Raw genomic sequence first — 21,020 nt, 5'->3', positions numbered from 1 at the left:
GGAGTGACCTTATAGAGGTTTATAAAATCATGAGGGGCATGGATCAAGTAAATAGACAGATCATTTCCCCAAGGTGAGAGAATCCAAAACTAGAGGGCATAGGTTTAAGGTGAGAAGGGAAAGATTTAAAAGGGACATCAAAAACAATGTTTTCATGCAAAGGGTGGTGCGTGTATGGAATGAGCTGCCAGAGGAAGTGGTGGAGACTGGAACAAAGCATCTGGATAGGTATGTGAATAGGAAGGGTTTAGAGGGATATAGGCCAAATGTTGGCAAATAGACTAGATTTATTTAGGACATTTGGTTGGAATGAATGAGTTGGACTCCATTTTTTTCACATTAATGTCGTGGTTGAGAAATTTATTCAACACATTAAAGGTAGGGGTTGATTTCACCACAATTTCATTTGCCAGAAATTAGTGCAGCTGTTGCCTACGTTTTATTTGGTCCAGGAATGCCTCATGCTAATTTTAAACCTGTTGCTGGTTTAACAAAGAATACAAGGGAAAAGAGAAAAAGAGAAACTTTGCTGGAGAGATTTGGCAGATCTGAAGAAGGCTCACTGGATTTGTAACATTAACTCTGCTTTCTGTTCATAGATGTGGCCAAAAATTTCTGTTTTTGTTTCAGACTTTCAGCATCTACAATTCTTTTTTGTTTTATCTTAGAGAAAATAATAAACCTATTACAGTACTCACCTTTTTTCCCTTTCAAATGATATACTGATATTTTCAATTAGCGTGTCGCTGTGACTCAGGCCTATTGATCAGTAGCTAATGAAATGATAATCAATACCAAATTGTTATATCAATGTACTTGGTTTCACATCAGTATGTTCAAAGTATATATACGCATATTGTGTGTGTATAGATTTATCACAAGTACTTCATACCAGATAAACGAAGACACTTTTCTCACTACAGAAAATAATGAAAACAGCTGACTCTTTGAATTTTGATGCTATAAATTGATTTGTACCATTAGTAATAGACTGCAAAGTTCAGTGATGGTGTAACACGGGACGTTATACTTAATAGTTTCTGTTTTGAAGAAAACGTTATAACTGGTGTGGTATCTTATCAGTATGATATAATCTGAGTGTTGTCGCTGTATACTAGCCCGAAATATACCATGAAGACCTGATTTTTGTTGAGGCTGATGTATAGAATGTTGCTTATAAACTTCAAGGCAGTTATAAGATTTTAGACGTGCACATAGCTTGGGTCCTATGCTTACTGATATCACAGCTAAATTACATGATTATAACATGACACTTGGCTGACTACAAAGTGCTCCTAAAGATGACGGGGTCGGGGGGTACTCTTTCTATATTGGAGCATCACATCCTGTGCTGTCATTTAGCTGTCTTACAAGTACACTGTCTGTGTTCTCTGCAATAATACAACAATAACTTTTGTTTTGTTTTTAGGAGGATTATTTGAATATGTTTCTGCAGCAAACTATTTTGGTGAAATTGTGGAGTGGTTTGGTTATTCCATTGCCACTTGGACCTTCCCAGCCTTTGCTTTTGCTATTTTCACAACCCTATCCTTAGGATCTCGTGCTATTTATCATCACAGGTACAATTGACAAGTTAAATGCAACCTTTTTTTGTTAATACTGATTTTTATGTTTCCTTAAGTCAAGTTTCTTCTTTTGAACATGGTCTTAATCATACAGATTCAATAAAATTAAGTACAATTTGTGCTGTTCTGGTGCATGAGTGTTTACGGATTTCCTAGGCAAGTGAACTTAGGACTGGAGACAAAAACAAATAAGGCAAATGAGTGGAGAAGAAACCTTAACGTATCATTTAAAAGTGATTGTCTATCTTGGGGAAAATTCATTACACCCTGCCTAATTTATCTTGCCATACCAGGTGTTGTAGTTGTCCTGGATCAAGAACAGAAAACCTACCCTGGCAGTGTATGTTATTTTTATTTAAACAATATTAATGTAGTGGCATTCTATATTTTTGAAATGTTTCATGTACGGTAATAAATAACAATGATTTTAACCAAACATTTTTGTGCACTTGCAGATTTTAAAAGTTTCCAGCCTAAAACAAATTAAGTTTGGATCTAAAATTAAAAGTCCATCTTTACTTGCCTTTAATCAATTTGCTGAGTATGGTGTGTCAAGACATGTTTAATATTGATAAGATGTTACAGAAAAATCAGAACAGATTTTTTTCATCATTGAGAGTTACTCTAGTTTGAACATGGTATCATGTTTGTTTGCCTCCTCCTTTTTAATGATTTGCCTGACTGTAAATATGACTTCTGCATCCATTGGCAAAATCAATTTTGCCTGCATTTGAAATGCATGTGTCTCTGACTGAGCAGGCTGTTCGCTCTTTCCTTTCCTATTGATAATGGGTCACTGACAGGTGACCTTATAGAGGTCTTTTAAATTATGAAGGTGTTCAATAGATGGAAAGCTTCGAGTACATTTTACTTTTCTAGGGGAATAAAAATAGAATCTATGAACATAGGATGATCATTAATAAATCGTATGAAGGAATGCAGATGAAAAATCTTTATAGAGAGTGGTCAGATTGGTGACCATATGCAGTGAATAGTTCAAGTGCAATTGAGAGGAGCAAGTCAACAAGGTGAGGGGAAAAAAAAGAAAAGGATAATGGCAGGAGACAGAAGGTGGTGGTGGTGGAGGATTGTTTTTTTGGACTGAAATCCTGTTACCAGCAGTGTTCCACAGGGATTGGTGCTGGTCTGCTTTTGTCATTTATATAAATGATTTAGATGAAAATGTAGAAGGCATGGTTAGTAAGATTGCAGATGACACCAAAATTGGTGCTGTGGAGTGAAGGAGATTATTGAAGGGCTGAGGAGTGGCAAATAGAGGTTAATTTGGATAAAACAAACTTGTACAATTAAAAGTAAGAACTGAAAATGTGTTGCTGGAAAAGCGCAGCAGGTCAGGCAGCATCCAAGGAACAGGAGATTCGACGTTTCAGGCATAAGCCCTGAACGTCGAATCTCCTGTTCCTTGGATGCTGCCTGACCTATTGCGCTTTTCCAGGAACACATTTTCAGCTCTGATCTCCAGCATCTGCAGACCTCACTTTCTCTCCAATTAAAAGTAAGGCCTTGACCCTAGGTACATAATTCTTTGTCACATGTACACAAAGTCGTTAAGGTGTTTAGCACAATTGCCTTCATTGTTTAGTTCTTTGGAGTTCATTGGAGTTGGCATGTCACATTGAGGTTGTATAAGATGTTGGTGAGGCCTCTTCTGGAATATTGTGTTCAGTTTGGGTTGCCCAGTTACAGGAAGGACACTATCAAGCTGGAAAGAAGTCAGGAAAGATTTACCAGGATAATGCCGGGAATGAAAGTTTGAATTTTAGGAGAGGCTGGATAGGCTGGGAACTTGTTCACTTGAGCATTGAGGGATGACCTTATAGAGATTTATAAATTCAGGATGGGTATAGATAAGATGAGTGGCAGGTGGTTTTTTTTCCCAATGGTGAGGGATTTCAAGACTAGGGAGCATATTTTAAGATGAGAGGAGAAAGACTTTTAAAAGGGAGGAAGGACAATCTTTTTTTTAAACAGTGTGGTTTGTGTGTGGAATAAATTTCCAGCAGAAGTGGTGGATGTAGGTACAGTTACAACTTTTGAAAGACATTTGAATATGTACATGAATAAGAAACATTTGGAGGGATATGGGCCAAGTGCAGCAACGTAGGACTGGTTTCTTTTAGGATTATGGTTGGTAAAGACTGGTTGGACCAAAAGAGTCTGTTTTTGTGCTGTGTGACTCTCTAAGTAGCAAGTGTGGGGTGCAAAATTCAGCAGACATCAGTCAGGCAATTGTTTTCCAGTTTGCGATTAATTCTCAAATGTGTTAATGTTGTAAAAATTTAGTCATGAAGTATCTGTTTTTTGAGTGCTAAAGTGTTTCCTGAATCTCCAGTATTGGGGTAGGGGTTATGCCATATTCAGGAAACCCAAAAGTTTGCACACCTGAAGTTGAGATTGGATTGTTTACAGCTGCAGACTAATTTTCTGGAAAATCTGACCTACCAGTGGCCCTTTCATTTATGGGAACACCAGTTAGGCTGCAGTCTTTTTTTAAGCAGGTCAGTTTTTAAAATGTCTTTTACTGAATGTGGTAAATCAATGTACTGTTTCTTCTATGGAAATTGATACATCTCTAATTTCTTCAATATTGTTTTCTTAGAATGTTGAGAAATTTGCATAAGTACATTAAGTGTTTCTAATAGTATTCAGGATTACGGTTCAGATCACTCCACTCCGGTAATAATTCCACTTTCTTTTGCTTCTCCATGCTCTTTAGTTATGTGCTCATTGCAAGAATATCTGTGTCTTTTATATTAAAACATTCTTAGGCCCTTCATGGAGCATAAGCAAACAAAAGTTGGCACCAGGCCCAATAGGAGATAACTGAAGATGACCAAAGCTTTGGTCAAATATGCAGGTTTTAAAGACGACATAAAAGGAGAAAAGTGTGGTTGTAGGAGGGAATGTTCAAATCTTAGGGCCTCAGGTGAAGGTATTTCCACCAGCACTGGTATGCTTAAAATGAGTGATGTTCAAAAGGCCATCACTTTTTTAAAAGATTAATAACTATCTTGAAGGATTTTAGGGCTGGAGGAGATTAGAGAAAAGTAGGCGTAAAGTCATAGAACGATGTTAAAACCAGAATGAGAATCTTAAAACTGCATTACCTACTGATACATTAGCTTTGAGTTTAAGTTAGTGATTGGGTCTTGGATAACCTTAAATCTCGAGGGTAAAACTGGGAGGGTGGCCAGAAGAACGTTGTAACAGAATTAGCAAAAGCATGGATACAGATTTCAGCAGCAGAGCAGTGGAGGTTGGGGGCGAGACAATGCTCAACTAAAAGTAGATATCTTGATGGTGTGGATATGTGGACTCCTTTTTGGTCTAGTATGACAATAGAACTGTGAAGTCTAGGTCACCTCAGATGCTTCCAGCAAGATTAATGGAGTTGATAGCATACAGTTCAGTTAGCACCTGGACTGAAGCTAATCACTTTGGTTTTTCCGGTTTTAGTTGGAAGAAATTTCTGCTCCCTCTGAAAGTCAGAGAAGCAGTTTGATGAAAATGAGACACAGACTGACAGAGACTGTATTGGTGAGGTAAAGTTGGATGTTAATATTGTCATAGAAATATACGGCACAGAAAGACTCTTCAGTTCAACACATCCATGCTGACCCGACGTCCTAAACTAATCTAGTCCAATTTGCCAATATTTAGCCCATATTCCTCTAAACCCTTCCTATTCATACACTCATCCAGATGCCTTTTAAATATTGCAATTGTCCCAGCCTCCACCCTTCCTCTGGCAGCTCATTTCCATACAAGCACCACCAAGTGTGAAAAGGTTGCCCCTTGGTCCCTTCTAAATCTTTCCCCTTCCCCTTAAAGCTATGCCCTCGAGATTTGGACTCCTCCACTCTGGGTAAAAGACTTTGGCTATTCACCCTATCAATGCCTGTTATGATGTTTCAAACCACTGTAATGTCACCCTTCAGCCTCTGACATGCCGGAGAAAATAGCCTCAGTTTATTCAGCCTCTGCCTATAGCTCAAACCCTCCAACCCTAGCAACATCCTTGTAAATATTTTCTCAACACTTTCAAGTTATTCATTTTTTTTTCTTGTCTGGTGCAGACCCTCTTCCCTTTCATTCCTCCTGCAGCAATCTGGAACAGTACAATGGCTCAATGCTTAGCACTGCTTCCTCACAGTGCCAGGAACCTAGGTTTGACTCCACCCTCAGGCGACTGTTTGTGTGAAGTTTGCACATCCATCGCTTGTCTGCTTCGGTTTCCACCAGGTGCTCAGGTTTCCCCCCACAACAGTCCAAAGATGTGCATGTTAAATTGCTCACAATGTTCAGGGTTGTGTAGGTTAGGTGCATCAGCCATGGGAAATGTAGGGTTATACGAATGGTTCTGGGTGCGTTGCTCTTCAGTGAACTTGGTGGGCTAAATGATCTGTTTCCACACTGTAGGGATTCTTTAACAACATCTTTCCGATAGCACGGAGGCCAGAATTGAATAAGTATTCCAAACGTGGCTTCACCAATGTCCTATATAGCTGCAACATGACCTCCCAACCCATATACTCAAAACACTGACCAATAAAGGCAAGTATACCGAACGCCGCCTTCACTATCCTGGCTACCTGGGACTCCACTTTCAAAGACCCACGTCACATGTGGAAACTAACATCATAATGTCACTGAGGGGTAGCATGTTAGTAGGAATGTCAAGTTAAGTACTTGGAGACCCAAGTTTAATCTATGTAAACATGATATTACACGCTGGTTAATTACAATGACTGGGCAGCAGGCTTGAGACAAAAGTTAGCATGGGAAACAGTATTTAAGTCTTAGTCAAACTGCATTTAGAATATTGAGTTGTTCTGGACCCTGTATCTAAGAAAAGATGTGCTCGTTTTGGAAGGAGTTCAAAAGTGGTTTGCAAGAATGATCCTGGAATGAAGGGCTTATTATATGAGGAGTGGTTGAGGAACCTGAGTCTGTACTCAGAGGTTAGAAGGACAATGATAGGGCAGCACGGTGGCTCAGTGGTTAGCACTGCAGCCTCACAGTACCAAGGTCCCAGGCTTGATTCCAGCCTCGGGCGAACTGTCTGTGTGGAGTTTGCACATTCTCCCAGTATCTGTATGGGTTTCCTCTGGGTGCTCCGGTTTCCTCCCACAGTCCAAAGATGTGCAGGTTAGGTGAATTGGCCAGGCTAAATTGCCCATCGTGTTAGGCGCATTAGTCAGAGGGAAATGGGTCTGGGTGGGTTACTCTTTGGAGGGTCAGTGTGAACTTGTTGGGCTGAAGGCCTGTTTCCACACTGTAGGGAATCTAATCTAATCATGAGGGTATCTTACTGAAACTTACAGAATATGAAGAGTCCTGGATAGAGTGAATGTGGAGAAGGTATTTCCATCAGTAGGAGAGATGAAGACCTGAGGGCACAGCCTCAGTGAAGGGACGGACCTTTAGAACTGAAACGAGGATGAATCTCATCAGCCAGAGGATGGTTTACTATGGAACTCCATTGCCGCAGAAGGCCGTGAAGGCCAAGTCATTGAATGTATTTAAGACAATGTTCTTGATGTACTAAAGGGATCAAGGGTTATGTGGACAAGGCAGGAGAACGGGGTTGAAAATCATATCAACCATGATCATATGGCGGAGCAGACGTCTCAATGAGTCTCTTTCTCACTGCAACCCCAGGTCATCTCCTGTGCCCTGAAGCTCTTCAACCATGTACTGAAACAGACCTGCTACTCTCCCCCACCCTCCTCTCTGACCTATCACCTTCATCCCCACCCCATTTCACCTATTGTACTCTTTGCTACGTTCTCCCCAGCCCACCCCCTCTCCCATTTATCTCTCCACGCTGGAGGTTCCCTGCCTTCACTCCGTGATAAGTCAAATGGCCTAATTATGTGCCTATATCTTGTGGTCGAAGATAAAAAGACTATGAATAATCTAGATAATTGCAGTCCTTGTCTCTCTGACCTTCAGTATAATCTTCAACTTTTCACTCACAGGATTCTAAGTTTCTAGAGCATTGATAAGTACACCACCTTAATTTGCAGTAATTAAAATAGTGCGTTGACTTGGCACAAAAGAATTCTGGTATTTTTAGTTTTTATGGCATACACCACTAGATCATTTGTTGCTAACTTGTGAAAATTTAAAAATTGATTATTGTTGCTGAAACATATTAGTCAGAAAAATAGCTGGCCAGTACTACTTATTGGTTACCACATCTTATCTATATTTTATAATGCATTTAGCTGATTTTTAACTGTTGTCAATGGTAATAGTTAATACTTGCACCAGTACCACTGGGTTAGGGAGGAGGAAAATAAACAAAGATCCTTGATTCCAAGGTAGCCATTTAAAAACAAATTCTCAATTAACTGTCTGGTGGCTATCACATGCTTTTTGTGGGGCTTTGTTGCGCACAGATTTGATTCCCTTTCTAAACTTTGACTAGTAGAGCCACATTGCCTCGCTCAATGACTTATATCATTTCAACATTGTGCAAAAGTGTTCAGTATATTGTAGAATATTTCATTGTGAAAGTTCGCTGCTCAACTTCATTTATTTTTCTCTCCCCAGGTTTTATATGGAGAAGTTCCAGGACTATCCAAAATCTAGGAAGATTTTAATTCCCTTTTTATTTTGAAGCAACAATTTTAAAGCTCAAACAGACTTCAGTTATTCTATTGCAGATTGCAAAAATTAATCTACTTAATTCAAAACCATATTTTGACTATTAAGAGCTTTGCTAGAAATAAGATTTTTAGTAATGTATTTACTAATGATCTAACTTAACATTATAAATGATTTGTGTAAAGATTTGTAGCTTGGGTTCCAGTTGTAGTTGTTATGGGTATGTTCGCCAAGCTAGGAATTTGGTTTGCACATGTTTTGCCTTCTCTCTAGGTGACATCCTCAGTGTTGTGGAGCCTCCTGTGAAGTGCTGTTGTGTTGGTTGGAATTTATTTGGTTTTATTCCCGATGCTTCTGGTTGCCAGTTCAAGTTGTTCATTGCAGTGGATGGTACATTGGGTCTAGGTCAATGTGTTTAGTGATGGATGAGTGTCAAACTTCGAGGAATTCTCTCACTGTCCTCTGAGATCCTCTGGCACTCATCCACAGACTCCATCAATAAACACATTGGCCTAGACCCAATATACCAAACACTGCCAATGGAAACCGGAAGCAGCAGGAACAAAACCAAATAAAATTCCAACCAACACAGTACAGCAGTGCTTCATAAGATGCTACATAGCACTGAGGATGTCACCTAGAAAGGGGATGAAACATCTGCAATATGAATTCCCAGCTAAGCGAACATATCCACAATATATAAATAAACTGTTCAGGTTGAAGGACTATTTAATAGATCTTTTCTCTTTGGACAAAAATATTAAGGAAAACATTTTATAGCAAGGCTTTTGATCAAATCATATTCAGTTATTGTCTATCTTACATTTTGCATGCTATTCTTTTAGGCTTCAAAACCAAAGGGCATAATAGTTGTGAGGTGGTTGGAAGCAGATACAGCTGGAATGAGTGAGTGTGAAGTATCGGAGAGCAGATAGTTGCACTTGTTTACAGAGTGGAGAAGTGCAATGACTTTCTTCCTAAGTGCTGGCTATCCTTCCAGATGGTTAAGGCTATTCCAACCCAGTTTGCAACCTCGGACATGGTCTGGTGTCATAACCTCCACTGGGGAAGAGGAAGTCCCACATTTGCACCAACATGTACAGCAGGACCTCCAGGTCCCTATTTGCAATCCTGGGTTCCAACTTTCCCCCTGTCTGTCAAATCTAAGGCAGATGTCAGAAACTCTGCTGGGCAGCTTAGGACAAAAAGGGCTTATTCAGGTTCACAACAGGCTTTAAAAGATGACACATGCACAAGAGATGCCAATCTGTCGGTAGGTATCTGCTGAGTGGCAATTTATGCTGGGAACAGCAGAGAATTGGATGTGTAGATGCAATAGGGTAGAGGCAGGGTAAGTAGTAAATGAGATGAGAGTGTTGTGCTGGAAAAGCACAGCCAGTTAGGTAGCATCCGAGGAGCGGCTTATAATCCGAGGAGGAAAGGCTTATGCCTGAAATGTCAATTCCCCTGCTTCTCGGATGCTCCCTGACTGGCTGTGTTTTTCTAGCATCACACTCTTCGACTCTGATCTAAAGCATCTGTAGTCTTCACTTCCTCCTAAGTGGCTAATGAGGCAAGTTTGGTGAGATTGTGAGAAATCTCTCAGGGGGATTGATGAGAATCTATCTTAAAAGCTCTCACTTGGCCAAACAAGTCAAATTGTGTCCAATCCTTTTTTGTTTTTATTGCTGCAATTCTTTGCTTAAAAAAAGTGTGATTACAATAAACTGCTGAAACACCTGACCATTGAATATTAGGCACAATTTGACTGCAGCTAATAATTAGTGAAATGTCTAACTCTAACATCAAAAGACTGGATATCCAGGTTTTACAGTAAGTAATAATAAGACAAAGACTCCTTCTTAAACCAGTCCTCATGTTCTTGAAATTAGATCATTTTCCAGAATGTGCTTTTTGTTACAGAGCAGTTTAAGTAATGTGCAAATGAAATGATGTCATTTTTTTGCAATGATATTGTTTGTTGATTTTATTCCTTGCAAATAAATTAAACTGTTGACTTCACCTCTGATCTTTTTGTGACTTTTAGAATAAAGCAAAAAATGGAAAACAAAGTAGAAAGGATAAATGTTGACCTCACTCAACACAACTATTATGTTCAGATAATAGTTATGTATTTGGTTACCAAAGCTGCCCTGTTTTAAACCATTAGCCCAAGTTTACAAGAGTAAAGTTAGATTCCATTTGTGGATTGTATCACACGGTAGGCTCATAATAACAAAGATTAGAGCATGCAAAATTAATGATCAAATTGCTGAATAGTTACTGAAATGGACTAAAACAAGAGTAGGAGATAAATGTAATACCTTGTATTGGACGAAGGTGGAAAATATTCTTTTACAAGAACTTGTGCCTGCACTACTGTTCATATTTACATGAATGATTTAGACTTGGGCATAAGTTGCTTAATATCAAAATTTGCAAGTGATCGAAGATCGACAAGAAAGGAAGAATGTACCAGAACATAAAGGGGTACGAGAAAACTTGCAGACTAGGTAGTTAACATTTACCAGATGTAAGGTTATGCACTTTGTGAGGGGACAAATGGAAACATCATTTACACCACATAAAAAATAAATGGGAGAATGTGAGGATTGCAGAACAGTGATCCAAGTAAACAAATCCAAGCAAATAAGCCAGCAAAACAATTTTAAAGAACTCAGATTTATTTCTAAGAATATTAAATTCAAAAGTGGAGTTATGACAAATTGTTGTAAGTCCATAGTCAGGCCACACTTGGAATATTGTGTACAGTTCCCCCAAGATATAGAAAAAAACGACACAAGCATTCATTGTGATTTTAAAATCAAGGGCAGGATGCGGACATTTCTTAACCCCTCCTAATTGCCCTTTTTGACAGTGATGAGCTGCCTTGAAATACTGCAGTTCATGGCGGGGTCAGTGTAACCACAGTATTGCTATAGAAGACAATTACAGAATTTTTACCTAGCAACAGTGAAGGAATAATATAATTCCCAAGTCAGGATGGTGAGCAGATTAGATGGTAGTGCCATTATGATCCCATAGGTGTTTTTATTGGATCAGTCAGATTCCAGATTAAAACCTGCCTTGACAGGTCATATTTTCTTATGGTTTTAACATAAGCATGTAATGCTACAGATTTTGTTTCAGCAGTAAAACAGCTTAAAGAACATGAGAACTAGGAAACTCAGAAGTTCAAACCTGCACTGCCATTCAATATAATCATGACCGATCTCCACTCTACATCAACTCCACATTCCTGCTTCCTCTCCATAACCCTTCAACCCATTACTAATGAAAAATCTATTTCTTCCATAATTTAATTAAATTAACCAGCATCTACCACACGTTGGAGGTAGTGAATTCCATAAATTGACGACATATAAGGAGAAATTACTTCTCTCAAATACGGTTTTAAATATTCCACCCTTATCTGAAAACTATGACCTCTTGTTCTCAATTGCCCCAGATGGAGGAAAATCCTCTGAACATCTATTTTGTCAACCCCCTTTTGTTATCTTGCATATCTCAATTGGATCTCCTTTCAATCCTGCAGAGATTATAGGCCTAAACAGCTCAATCTCTGTTCACAAGACAAGCCCCTCATCTCTAGAATCAATCTGATGGACCTCCTCTAAACAGAACTACATCCCACCTCCAGTAAAGCAGTGATAATTGTACACAGCATTCCAGATGCGGTCTCACCAATCCTTATACAAGCGCAGCAACACTTCCTTACTTTTAGACTGTATTTGTTTAGCAATAAATGCCAAAATTCCATTTGCCTTCCTTGTACCTGCTATACTTGCGTACTAGTTTTCTGCAATTCATGCACGAAGACACCCAGATCCCAGTGCACTGAAGCACAGAAGCTTCTCTACATTGAGTTAATAAGTTGCCTTTCTATTCCTCCGATCAAAATGGATGACCTCACACTTATCCATGTTAAACTCCATCTGCCAAATTTTGGTTCATTCGCCTAAAAAAACTATGCTGACATTGACGGATTGCATTTTGCTTTTCCAAATGTCCTGCTATTACTTTCTTAATAATGGATTCTAACTATTTCTCAACAATACATGAAATTAACTTGTCTATAGTTTTCTACTTTGTCTCCCTCACATTTAGAATAAGCATTTTATATTAGTATTTTTCCAATCCACAGAATATTAAAACCAATGGATCCACTATGTCTGCTGTCACTTCCTTTAAGACCATAGAATATAGGCCTTCAGATCCTAGAGACTTGTTTGCCTTCAATCCCAATAGTTTGCTCAGTTTCCCCAACACCCCCAGTGATGATGATTGTTCTAAGTTCCTCCGTTTTGAGAACCTCTGCATGACCTGTTACGATTGAGGTGGTACTAATGTGCTCCAACATGACAACTGAAGTAAAATATTGATTTAGTGACTCTGCCATATCGGTGTTTCCCACTGTTAACTCTGCAATCTCATCCTCCAAGAGACCAATATTCACTTTAGCTATCCTCTTCCCTTTGTATAAACTTACAGAAGCTTTTGCATCCATTTTTATATTCTGCACTAATGCTTTCATAATTTAGTTTTGCTTTTTTAAAAACTTTTTCAGTAAACCTTTTGATATTTAAAAGTTTACCAATTTAAAAGTTTCCAGCGTTTGCAATATAGTATGCCTTAGTTTTTGTCTTGATAATATCTTTAACTTCCTTGTTTAATCAAGTATCAGTTTTCCTCTCATACAATCTTTCTTCCTTTCTGGAATATATTTTAGGTGGGAGCAATTGAGCATCTCCAACACCCACACTGTCCCACCTTTTAGTCTTCCGGCCCAATCCACGCAGACCAAATCTAACCTCATGCCTAGAAATCTTTAATTTAACCTTTAACCTTTGTTTACTACAGAATGTGAGAATGGGATCCCAGTTTCACAGTCTAACTGAATTTGAAATTCTAGCATGCTAATGATCCCTCTTCCCCAGAAGATACTTTACTATGAGATCATTGATTAATCCCTCTCTATTACACAATTACAAATCTAGAGTAGCCTTGGAGCTGGCTAATTCTAAAACATATTGCTCCAAGAAGCAATCTCAAATACATCCAGTGAACTGTCCCTTCAGGCTACTTTTGTCAATTTTACTAATCCAGCCTTTATGCATATTAAAATCACTCATGATTATTGCTATACCCCTCTTGCAAGCCCCCAGTATTTCCTGGTTTATCCTGTGCCCATCAAGTTAGACTGCAGACTACACCTACCAGGGACTTTGTTCCCTTGCTATTTCTTATTTCTACATACTAATTCTAAGTGTTGATCTCCAGTGCAGATATCATTTCTCAATACAACATTGATCTATTTCTTTACCCCCTTCCTGCCTACATTTTCAAAACAGTATATATGTTTGAATATTCAATTCCCAAACCTCGTCTCCCTGCAATAACATCTCCGTAATCACTACCAAATGAAAACTTTTTGTCTCTATTGGTGCTGTTGACTCTAATTTTATTCCAAATGCTTTGTGTATTAGATACAAAGCCTTTAAGTTTATTCTATTCTCAAATTTTCCTATTCTTGTAGGTGCATTACTTTGTGCAATACTAGTCATTCATTCTGACTGCTTCATTTTTTGGTAACAATTAATCTCATCACTAACCTGCACTCTTACCTTCTCCTTAACTTGATTTCCTAATTCTCCATACAACTGAACCCTCTCCCCACTATTTAGTTTAAAACCCTATCTACAGTCCTAATTATGTGATTCATCAGGACTCTGGTTCCCGCATGATTCAGGTGGAGCCTGTCCCATGAGACCAGCTTCCCCTTTTCACCAAAACTGGTGCCAATGCTTCACAAATTCAAACCTATTTCTCCCACAAACTGTTGAAAATTTTTCTCTTCAGTCTTCTTGATGATTTGCGAATTAGCTTGTGGCTCAGGCAGTAATCCGGAAATTATTAATTTAGTGCCAAGTGGCTCACATTCCCTCAGCAGAACCTTGTTCCTTGTTCTGCTTATATTGTTCCTACCTATGTGGACCACAGCAGGTAAGCTAATCTTACTGTCTCCTGAAACACACACTCAGACTGTGCTTCACTCTGGATGTGCTCTCTTCCCAGTTACTTAAGACCATAAGACATGGGAGCAGAAATTAGATCATTCAACCCATTGAGTCTGCTCTGCCATTCGATCATGGCTGATACATTACTCAACTCCTTTCTCCCATTTGCTCCCCATAACCCTTCATCGTCTTTATACGCAAAACATATCTATCTAAGTCTTAAATTTACTCAATGACCTGGCCTTCATAGCCTCTGTGGCAATGAATTCCATGGATTCACCACTCTCTGGCTGAAGACATTTCTCCTTATCTCTGTCTTCCCTTTACTCTAAGGCTGTCTCGGGGCCTAGTCTCTCCTACCAATGAACACACCTTCCAACATCTACTCTATTCAGCCATTCGGTATTCTGTATGTTTCAATTAGATTTCCCCTCATCCTTCTAAACTCCATTGAGGAAAACCCAGAGTCCTTAAATGTTCCTCATATGTTAAGCTTTTCATTCCTGTGACCATTCTCGTGAACCTCCTCTGAACACGCACCAGAATCAGTCCATCCCTCCTGAGTTATGGCACACAAAGCTGCACACAATACTTCAAATGTGGTCTGACCACTGCATTATAGAGCCTCAAAAGTACACCCCTCCTTTTATATTCAAATCCTCTCAAAATAAATGCTATCATTGCATTTGCCTTCCTAACTGTTGACTCAACCTGCAAATTTACCTTGAGAGAATCCTGGTCTGGAACTCCCAAGTCTCTTTGCACTTCAGACTTCTGAATATTCTTCCCATTTAGAATATAGTCTATGCCTCTATTCTTCCTACCAAAGTGAATGACCTCACACTTTCCCATGTTGTACTCCATCTGCCACTTCTTTGCCCACTCTCCTCACCTGTCCAAATCCTTCTGCAGCCTCCCCACCTCCTCAATGCTACCTGTCTCTCTACCTATCTTTGTATCATCTGCAAACCTATTCATAATGTCCTCAGTTTCTTGATGTGGATCATTAATGTATAAAGTGAAAACTAGTGGTCCCAACACTAAGCCTTGCAGAACACCACTTGTCACTGGCTGCCACCCGGAGAAGGACCCTTTGATCTTTACTCTGTTTTCTGCCAGACAATCAAGCTTCTATCCATTATAGCACTTTGCCTCTGACACCATCGGCCCTTATCTTACTCAGCAGCCTCCTGTGCGGCACTTTGTCAAAGGCCTTCTTAAAGTCCATGTAGAAAACATCCATTGCTCTCCTTAGTCTAACCTGCTCAAAGAATTCTAACAGATTTGTCAGCATGACCTCCTCTTGATGAAACAATGCAGACTTTGTCCTATTTTACCAAACACTTCCAAGTAGTCAGAAATCTCATCCTTCACAATGGATTCCAGGATCTTACGCATGACTGAGGTTAGGCTAATCAGTCTGTAATTTCCCATCTTTTGCCTTTGCAGTCCTCTGGGACCCTCCCTGATCCTAGTGATTCCTGAAAGATCACTACGAACGCCTCCATTACTTCTTCAGCTTTCTCCATTAGAACTCTGGTGTGACATCCAACTGGTCGAGGTGATTTATTCACTTTCAGGCAATTCAGTTTTTCTAGCAGCTTCTTCTTAGCAATAGCCACCATACTTAGCTCTGCTCCCTCACCATCTTGAATGTTTGGGATATTATTCGTGTTCTCCACCATGAAGACTGACAAGAAGTAATTATGGCCTTGTGTGAAGTTTAATGACAAAAGGAAAAAAGAAAGCTTATTAACAAAGAAAGCAGATAAAATGGAACATAGAACAATACAGCGCAGAACAGGCCCTTCGGCCCTCAATGCTGTGTCAACCTGTGAACTATTCTCAGCTAGGTACTATCCCATCATCATCCATGTGCTTATCCAAGGATTGTTTAAATCTTCTTAACGTGGCTGAGTTGACTATATTGGCAGGTAGGGCATTCTATGGCCTTACCACTCTATGTATAAAGAACCTGCCTCTGACATCTGTCTTAAATCTATCAAACCTCAATTTGTACTTATGTCCCCTCGTACAAGCGGATGTCATCATCCTAGGACAAAGACTTTCACTGCCTACCCTATCTAACCCTCTGATCATCTTGTATGTCTCTATCAAATCCCCTCTTAGCCTTCTTCTTTCCCATGAGAACAGACCCAAGTCTCTCAGCCTTTCCTCATAAGACCTTCCCTCAAGACCAGGCAACATCCTAGTAAATCTCCTCTGCACATTTTCCAGTGCTTCCACATCCTTCCTGAAATATGGCAACCAGAACCATACACAATATTCCAAGTGGCCGCACTAGCATTTTGTATAGTTGCAGCATGATATTGCGAATCCAGAACGCAATCCATCCACGAATGAAACCTAACATACTGTATACCTTCTTAACAGCACTATCAACCCGGGTGGCAACTTTCAGGGATCTATGTATGTGGACTCCAAAATCCCTCTGCACATCCACACAACCAAGAATCTTTCCATTGACCCAGTACTTTACCTTCCTGTTATTCTTCCCAAAGTGCATCACCTCACATTTAGCTGCATTGAACTCCATTTGTCACCTCTCAGCCCAATTCTGCAGTTTATCCAAGTCCCCCTGCAAACTGTAACATTCTTCCAAACTGTCCACTACTCCACCGACTTTAGCGTCACCTGCAAATTTACTAATCCATCCACCTATGCCTGCGTCTAAGTCATTTATAAAAATGACAAATAGCAGTGTCCCAAAACAGATCCTTGTGGCACACCACTCGTAACCAGACTCCAGGCTGAATATTTTCCATCAACCACCATACGCTGCCTTCTTTCAGAAAGCCATTTTCTAATCCAAACTGCTGAATCACCCTCAATTCCATGCCTCTGCATTTTCAACAGCCTACCATGTGGAGCCTTATTAAAGGCTTTACTGAAGTACACGTATACCACGTCAACTGCCCTACCCTCATCTACATTCAAATTTTGTGAAAAGATTTGTAGCCCGGGTGCTCGTTGTTGTGGCTCTGTTCGCCGAGCTGGGAATTTGTGTTGCAGACATTTCGTCCCCTGTCTAGGTGACATTCTCAGTGCTTGGGAGCCTCCTGTGAAGTGCTTGTATGATCTTTCCTCCAGCTTTTGGAGTGGTTTGAATCTGCAGCTTCCGGTTGTCAGTTCCAGCTGTGCGTTGCAGTGGCCGGTATTTTTGGGTCCAGGTCGATGTGCTTATGGATTGAATCTGTTGATGAGTGCCATACCTCTAGGAATTCTCTGGCTGTGCTAGAGAACACAGAAGCGCTTCACAGGAGGCTCCCAAGTACTGAGGATGTCACCTAGACAGGGGACGAAATGTCTGCAACACAAATTCCCAGCTCGGCAAACAGAACCACAACCTCATCTACATGCTTGGTCACCTTCTCAAAAAACTCAATGAGGTTTGTGAGACATGACCTGCCCTTGACAAAACCATGTTGACCATCTGAAATCAGTTCGTTGCTTGCTAGATGATTATAAATCTCATCTCTTATAATCCTTTCCAAAACCTTTCCTACAACAGAAGTAAGGCTCACTAGTCTATAACAAACCAAACTATCTGATGATATGATTTCTGTTATTAATATAGGCTCCAGAGTATGGCAACTTAAACATGTTTCATGGTATTTTTTGTAAAAATGCAAATGACAATAAATTACCATTCTATTCTATTCTGACTCGTTGGCCCATCTGATCAAGGTTCTACTCTGAGATAACCATCTTCACTGTCCAGTACACCACAAATTTTCATGTCATCTGCCAACTTACTAACCATACCTCCTAAGTTCACATCAAAATCTTTATATAAATGAAAGAAAACAGTGGATCTTATGACATACCACTGATCACAGGCTTCCAGTCTGAGAAACAACCCTGAACCACCACCCTCTGTCTCTGACCTTCAAGGCAACTTTGTATACAATTGGCTAGCTCCCCTAGAGTCCATGTGAACTAACTTTGCCAACCAGTCTACCACGCAGAACCTTGTCAAATGCCTTGCTGAAGTCCATATAGACAACATCTACTACTCTGCGTTCATCAATCTTCTTTGTCACTTCTTTAAAAAAACTCAATCAAGTTAGTGAGACACCATTCCCCCCACACAAAGCCATGGTGACTATCTCTAATCAGAGTTGAAAAGTGTGGTGCTGGAAAAACACAGCAGGTCAGGCAGCATCCGAGGTGGGAGTTGACGTTCTGGGCATATGACCTTAATCATGGCGGGGTGTGTGTGTGGTGCAAGGGGGCAGAGAAATAAATGGGGGGGAGGCGGGGGTAGCTTGGAAGGTGATAGGCGGATGCAGGTGTGGGGTGATGGTGATAGGTCGGAACAAATGGTGGAGTGGATAGGTGAGAAGGAATATGGACAGGTGGGAGAGTTCAAGAGGGTAGTGCCAAATTGGAGGGTTGGATCTGGAATGAGGCAGAGGGAAAGGAGATGAGGAAATTAGTGAAATCAGTATTGATGCAGTGTGGTTGGAGGGTCCCAAGGCAGAAGATGAGGCATTCTTCCTTCAGCTGGGGTGGCTAGAATTTGGTGATGAGGAGTCCGAGGACTTGCATGTCCTTTGCAGAGCGGAAGGAGGAGTTGAAATGGTTGGCCACAGGGCGGTAGGGTTGTTTGGTGCTTGTGGCCCAAAGATACTCTCTGAAATGTTCCATGAGTTGGCATCCTGTCTTCCCAGTGTAGAGGAGACCACATCGAAAGCAATGGATACAGTAAATGATGTGCAAGAAAATCTCTGCCAGATGTGGAAGGATTCTCTGGGGCCTTGGATGGAGGTGAGGGGGAGGTGTGGGTGCAGGTTTTACAACTCTTGAGGTTGCAAGGGAGGTGCTGAGAGTGGAGGGTGGGTTGGTGGGGGGCATGGACCTAATGAGGGAGTTGCAGAGGGAATGGTATCTGTGGAATGCTGATAGGTGTGGGGAGGGAAATATATCATTGGTTGCAGGGTCTGACTGCAGAGGAAGATGCATTGTATCTGGAGATTGGTGGGTTGGAAGGTGAGGACCAGGGAGGTTCTCTCCTTGTTGCAATTGGAAGGTGGCATTCAAGGGCAGAGGTGCAGGAAGTTGAGGAGATGCGCTGGAGAGCATTTTTGACAACGTGGGAGAGGAAATTGTGGTCTTTAAAGTAGGAGGCCACATGGGATGTTCTATAATGGGAGCAAATACAATAGAAACAGAGGAATTGGGAGTAAGGGGGGTGTTTTTATGGGGGGTGGGGGGGGTGTGGCTGCTTCAGTCTCTTGCATTCAATTATCAGATATGATGGGCAAAATGGATTCCTTCTGCGTTGTAACTATTCTATCATGAATTTAAGTGGTTATAACAATATCAGAGCATTTAGAATCCCTACGGTGCAGATAGAGGCCATTTGGGCCATCAAGTCTACACCGAACGTTGCGGAGAGCATGCCACCCAGACTCTCACTATCCCCATAACTCTTCATTTCCCATAACTAATCCAACTAGCCTGCACAACCCTGGATACTACAGGGCAATTTAGCATGGCCAATCCTAACGGTGGGAGGAAACCAGAGCATTTGGTGGAAGCCCAAGGGGAGAATCTGCAAACTACACAAAGCCAGTCACCCGTGTACCTGGCGCTGTGAGGTAAGCTGCACAATCTGAGGTGAAATGTCAAAACAAGGGACTTATCTGTTTGGATGGATTTTAATGAGCTTGTCTCTTTACAGGATGATACCAGAGATGAGAAGCTAATGATGAACAGAGAGCCGAGACAATCTCTGTTGAAAGGGAGACATTGGGGAGGTTTAACAGTGGACTCAAATTTTGAACATAGTCAACATAGTTAGGGAGACAATTATAGAATGTCATTGAAAAAGCTCCTCAGAGGTTGGTATCCCATCACTAATCACCTTTTATTTCCAAATACATAGCCTTTGATAATAGCACTGCTGCACCCTGAGTCAGGCATTCGGAGTCCCAATATCTCTGACATTTACCCTTTTATGTCAACCAGGACCAGATTAACAGCCCCAGTCAGAGAAATCATATTCTATGATGTCCATCTGGCTGACCTTGTTACAATTACTAGTCATGAAATTAAAATAATCACTACAAAAGTAGAGTGGAGGAATTACCGTAACAAAGAGTTGGATGCTTTGACATGTTGCATTTTTAAGAAAAAGCAGATAACCATTTGAAGCAGTTAAAGATATTGAATTATAGAAGAAATGCAACATGCAATTTGCATTATTCTAGTAAATTTATACAATGGACTGAATGATCTCCTTCCTAGGTTAACCTTGTATAGGTTGTAATTCTATTTAAAGAGCAGTGGACCAAAACAAATTTTTGTTATTGATTAGACGGTAGTGGTTAGCACCACTACCTCACAGCGCCAGGTACACGGGTGACTGGCTTTGTGTAGTTTGCAGATTCTCCCCGTGGGCTTCCACCAAGTGCTCTGGTTTCCTCCCACCGTTAGGTTAGGTGGATTGGCCATGCTAAATTGCCCTGTAGGCTAGTTGGATTATTTATGGGAAATGAAGAGTTATGGGGATAGTGAGAGTCTGGGTGGCATGCTCTCCACAACGTTTGGTGTAGACTTGATGGCCCAAATGGCCTCTATCTGCACTGTAGGGATTCTAATTTATGATTCATGGCAAGTAGGCATCTCTGGCTGAGTTAGCGTTTATTGCCCATCTTCATTGCCCTTAGTATGTGGCAGTCAGCAGTCTCTTGAATAGCTGCAGTCAATTCAGTGTAGGTAAACCCACAATGCCATT

At 40.5% G+C, this 21,020-nt stretch overlaps 1 protein-coding gene across 1 annotated transcript in view; it reads left to right on the top strand.

The window, feature by feature from the left end:
- The window catches only part of LOC132819256 (3-oxo-5-alpha-steroid 4-dehydrogenase 2-like), a 28,822-nt gene extending 20,590 nt beyond the window's left edge, over positions 1 to 8,232 (top strand). Inside the window, exons 4-5 of the mRNA XM_060830683.1 lie at positions 1,430 to 1,580; positions 8,166 to 8,232. Coding sequence (XP_060686666.1) covers positions 1,430 to 1,580; positions 8,166 to 8,232 — 218 coding nt within the window. The remainder of the gene's footprint in view (positions 1 to 1,429; positions 1,581 to 8,165) is intronic.
- The last annotated feature ends 12,788 nt before the right edge of the window (positions 8,233 to 21,020 follow it).

This window comes from Hemiscyllium ocellatum, chromosome 10 (assembly GCF_020745735.1).
Source record: "Hemiscyllium ocellatum isolate sHemOce1 chromosome 10, sHemOce1.pat.X.cur, whole genome shotgun sequence".
Classification (NCBI taxonomy): Eukaryota; Metazoa; Chordata; class Chondrichthyes; order Orectolobiformes; family Hemiscylliidae; genus Hemiscyllium; species Hemiscyllium ocellatum.
This window is presented reverse-complemented; position numbering and strand designations above follow the sequence as displayed.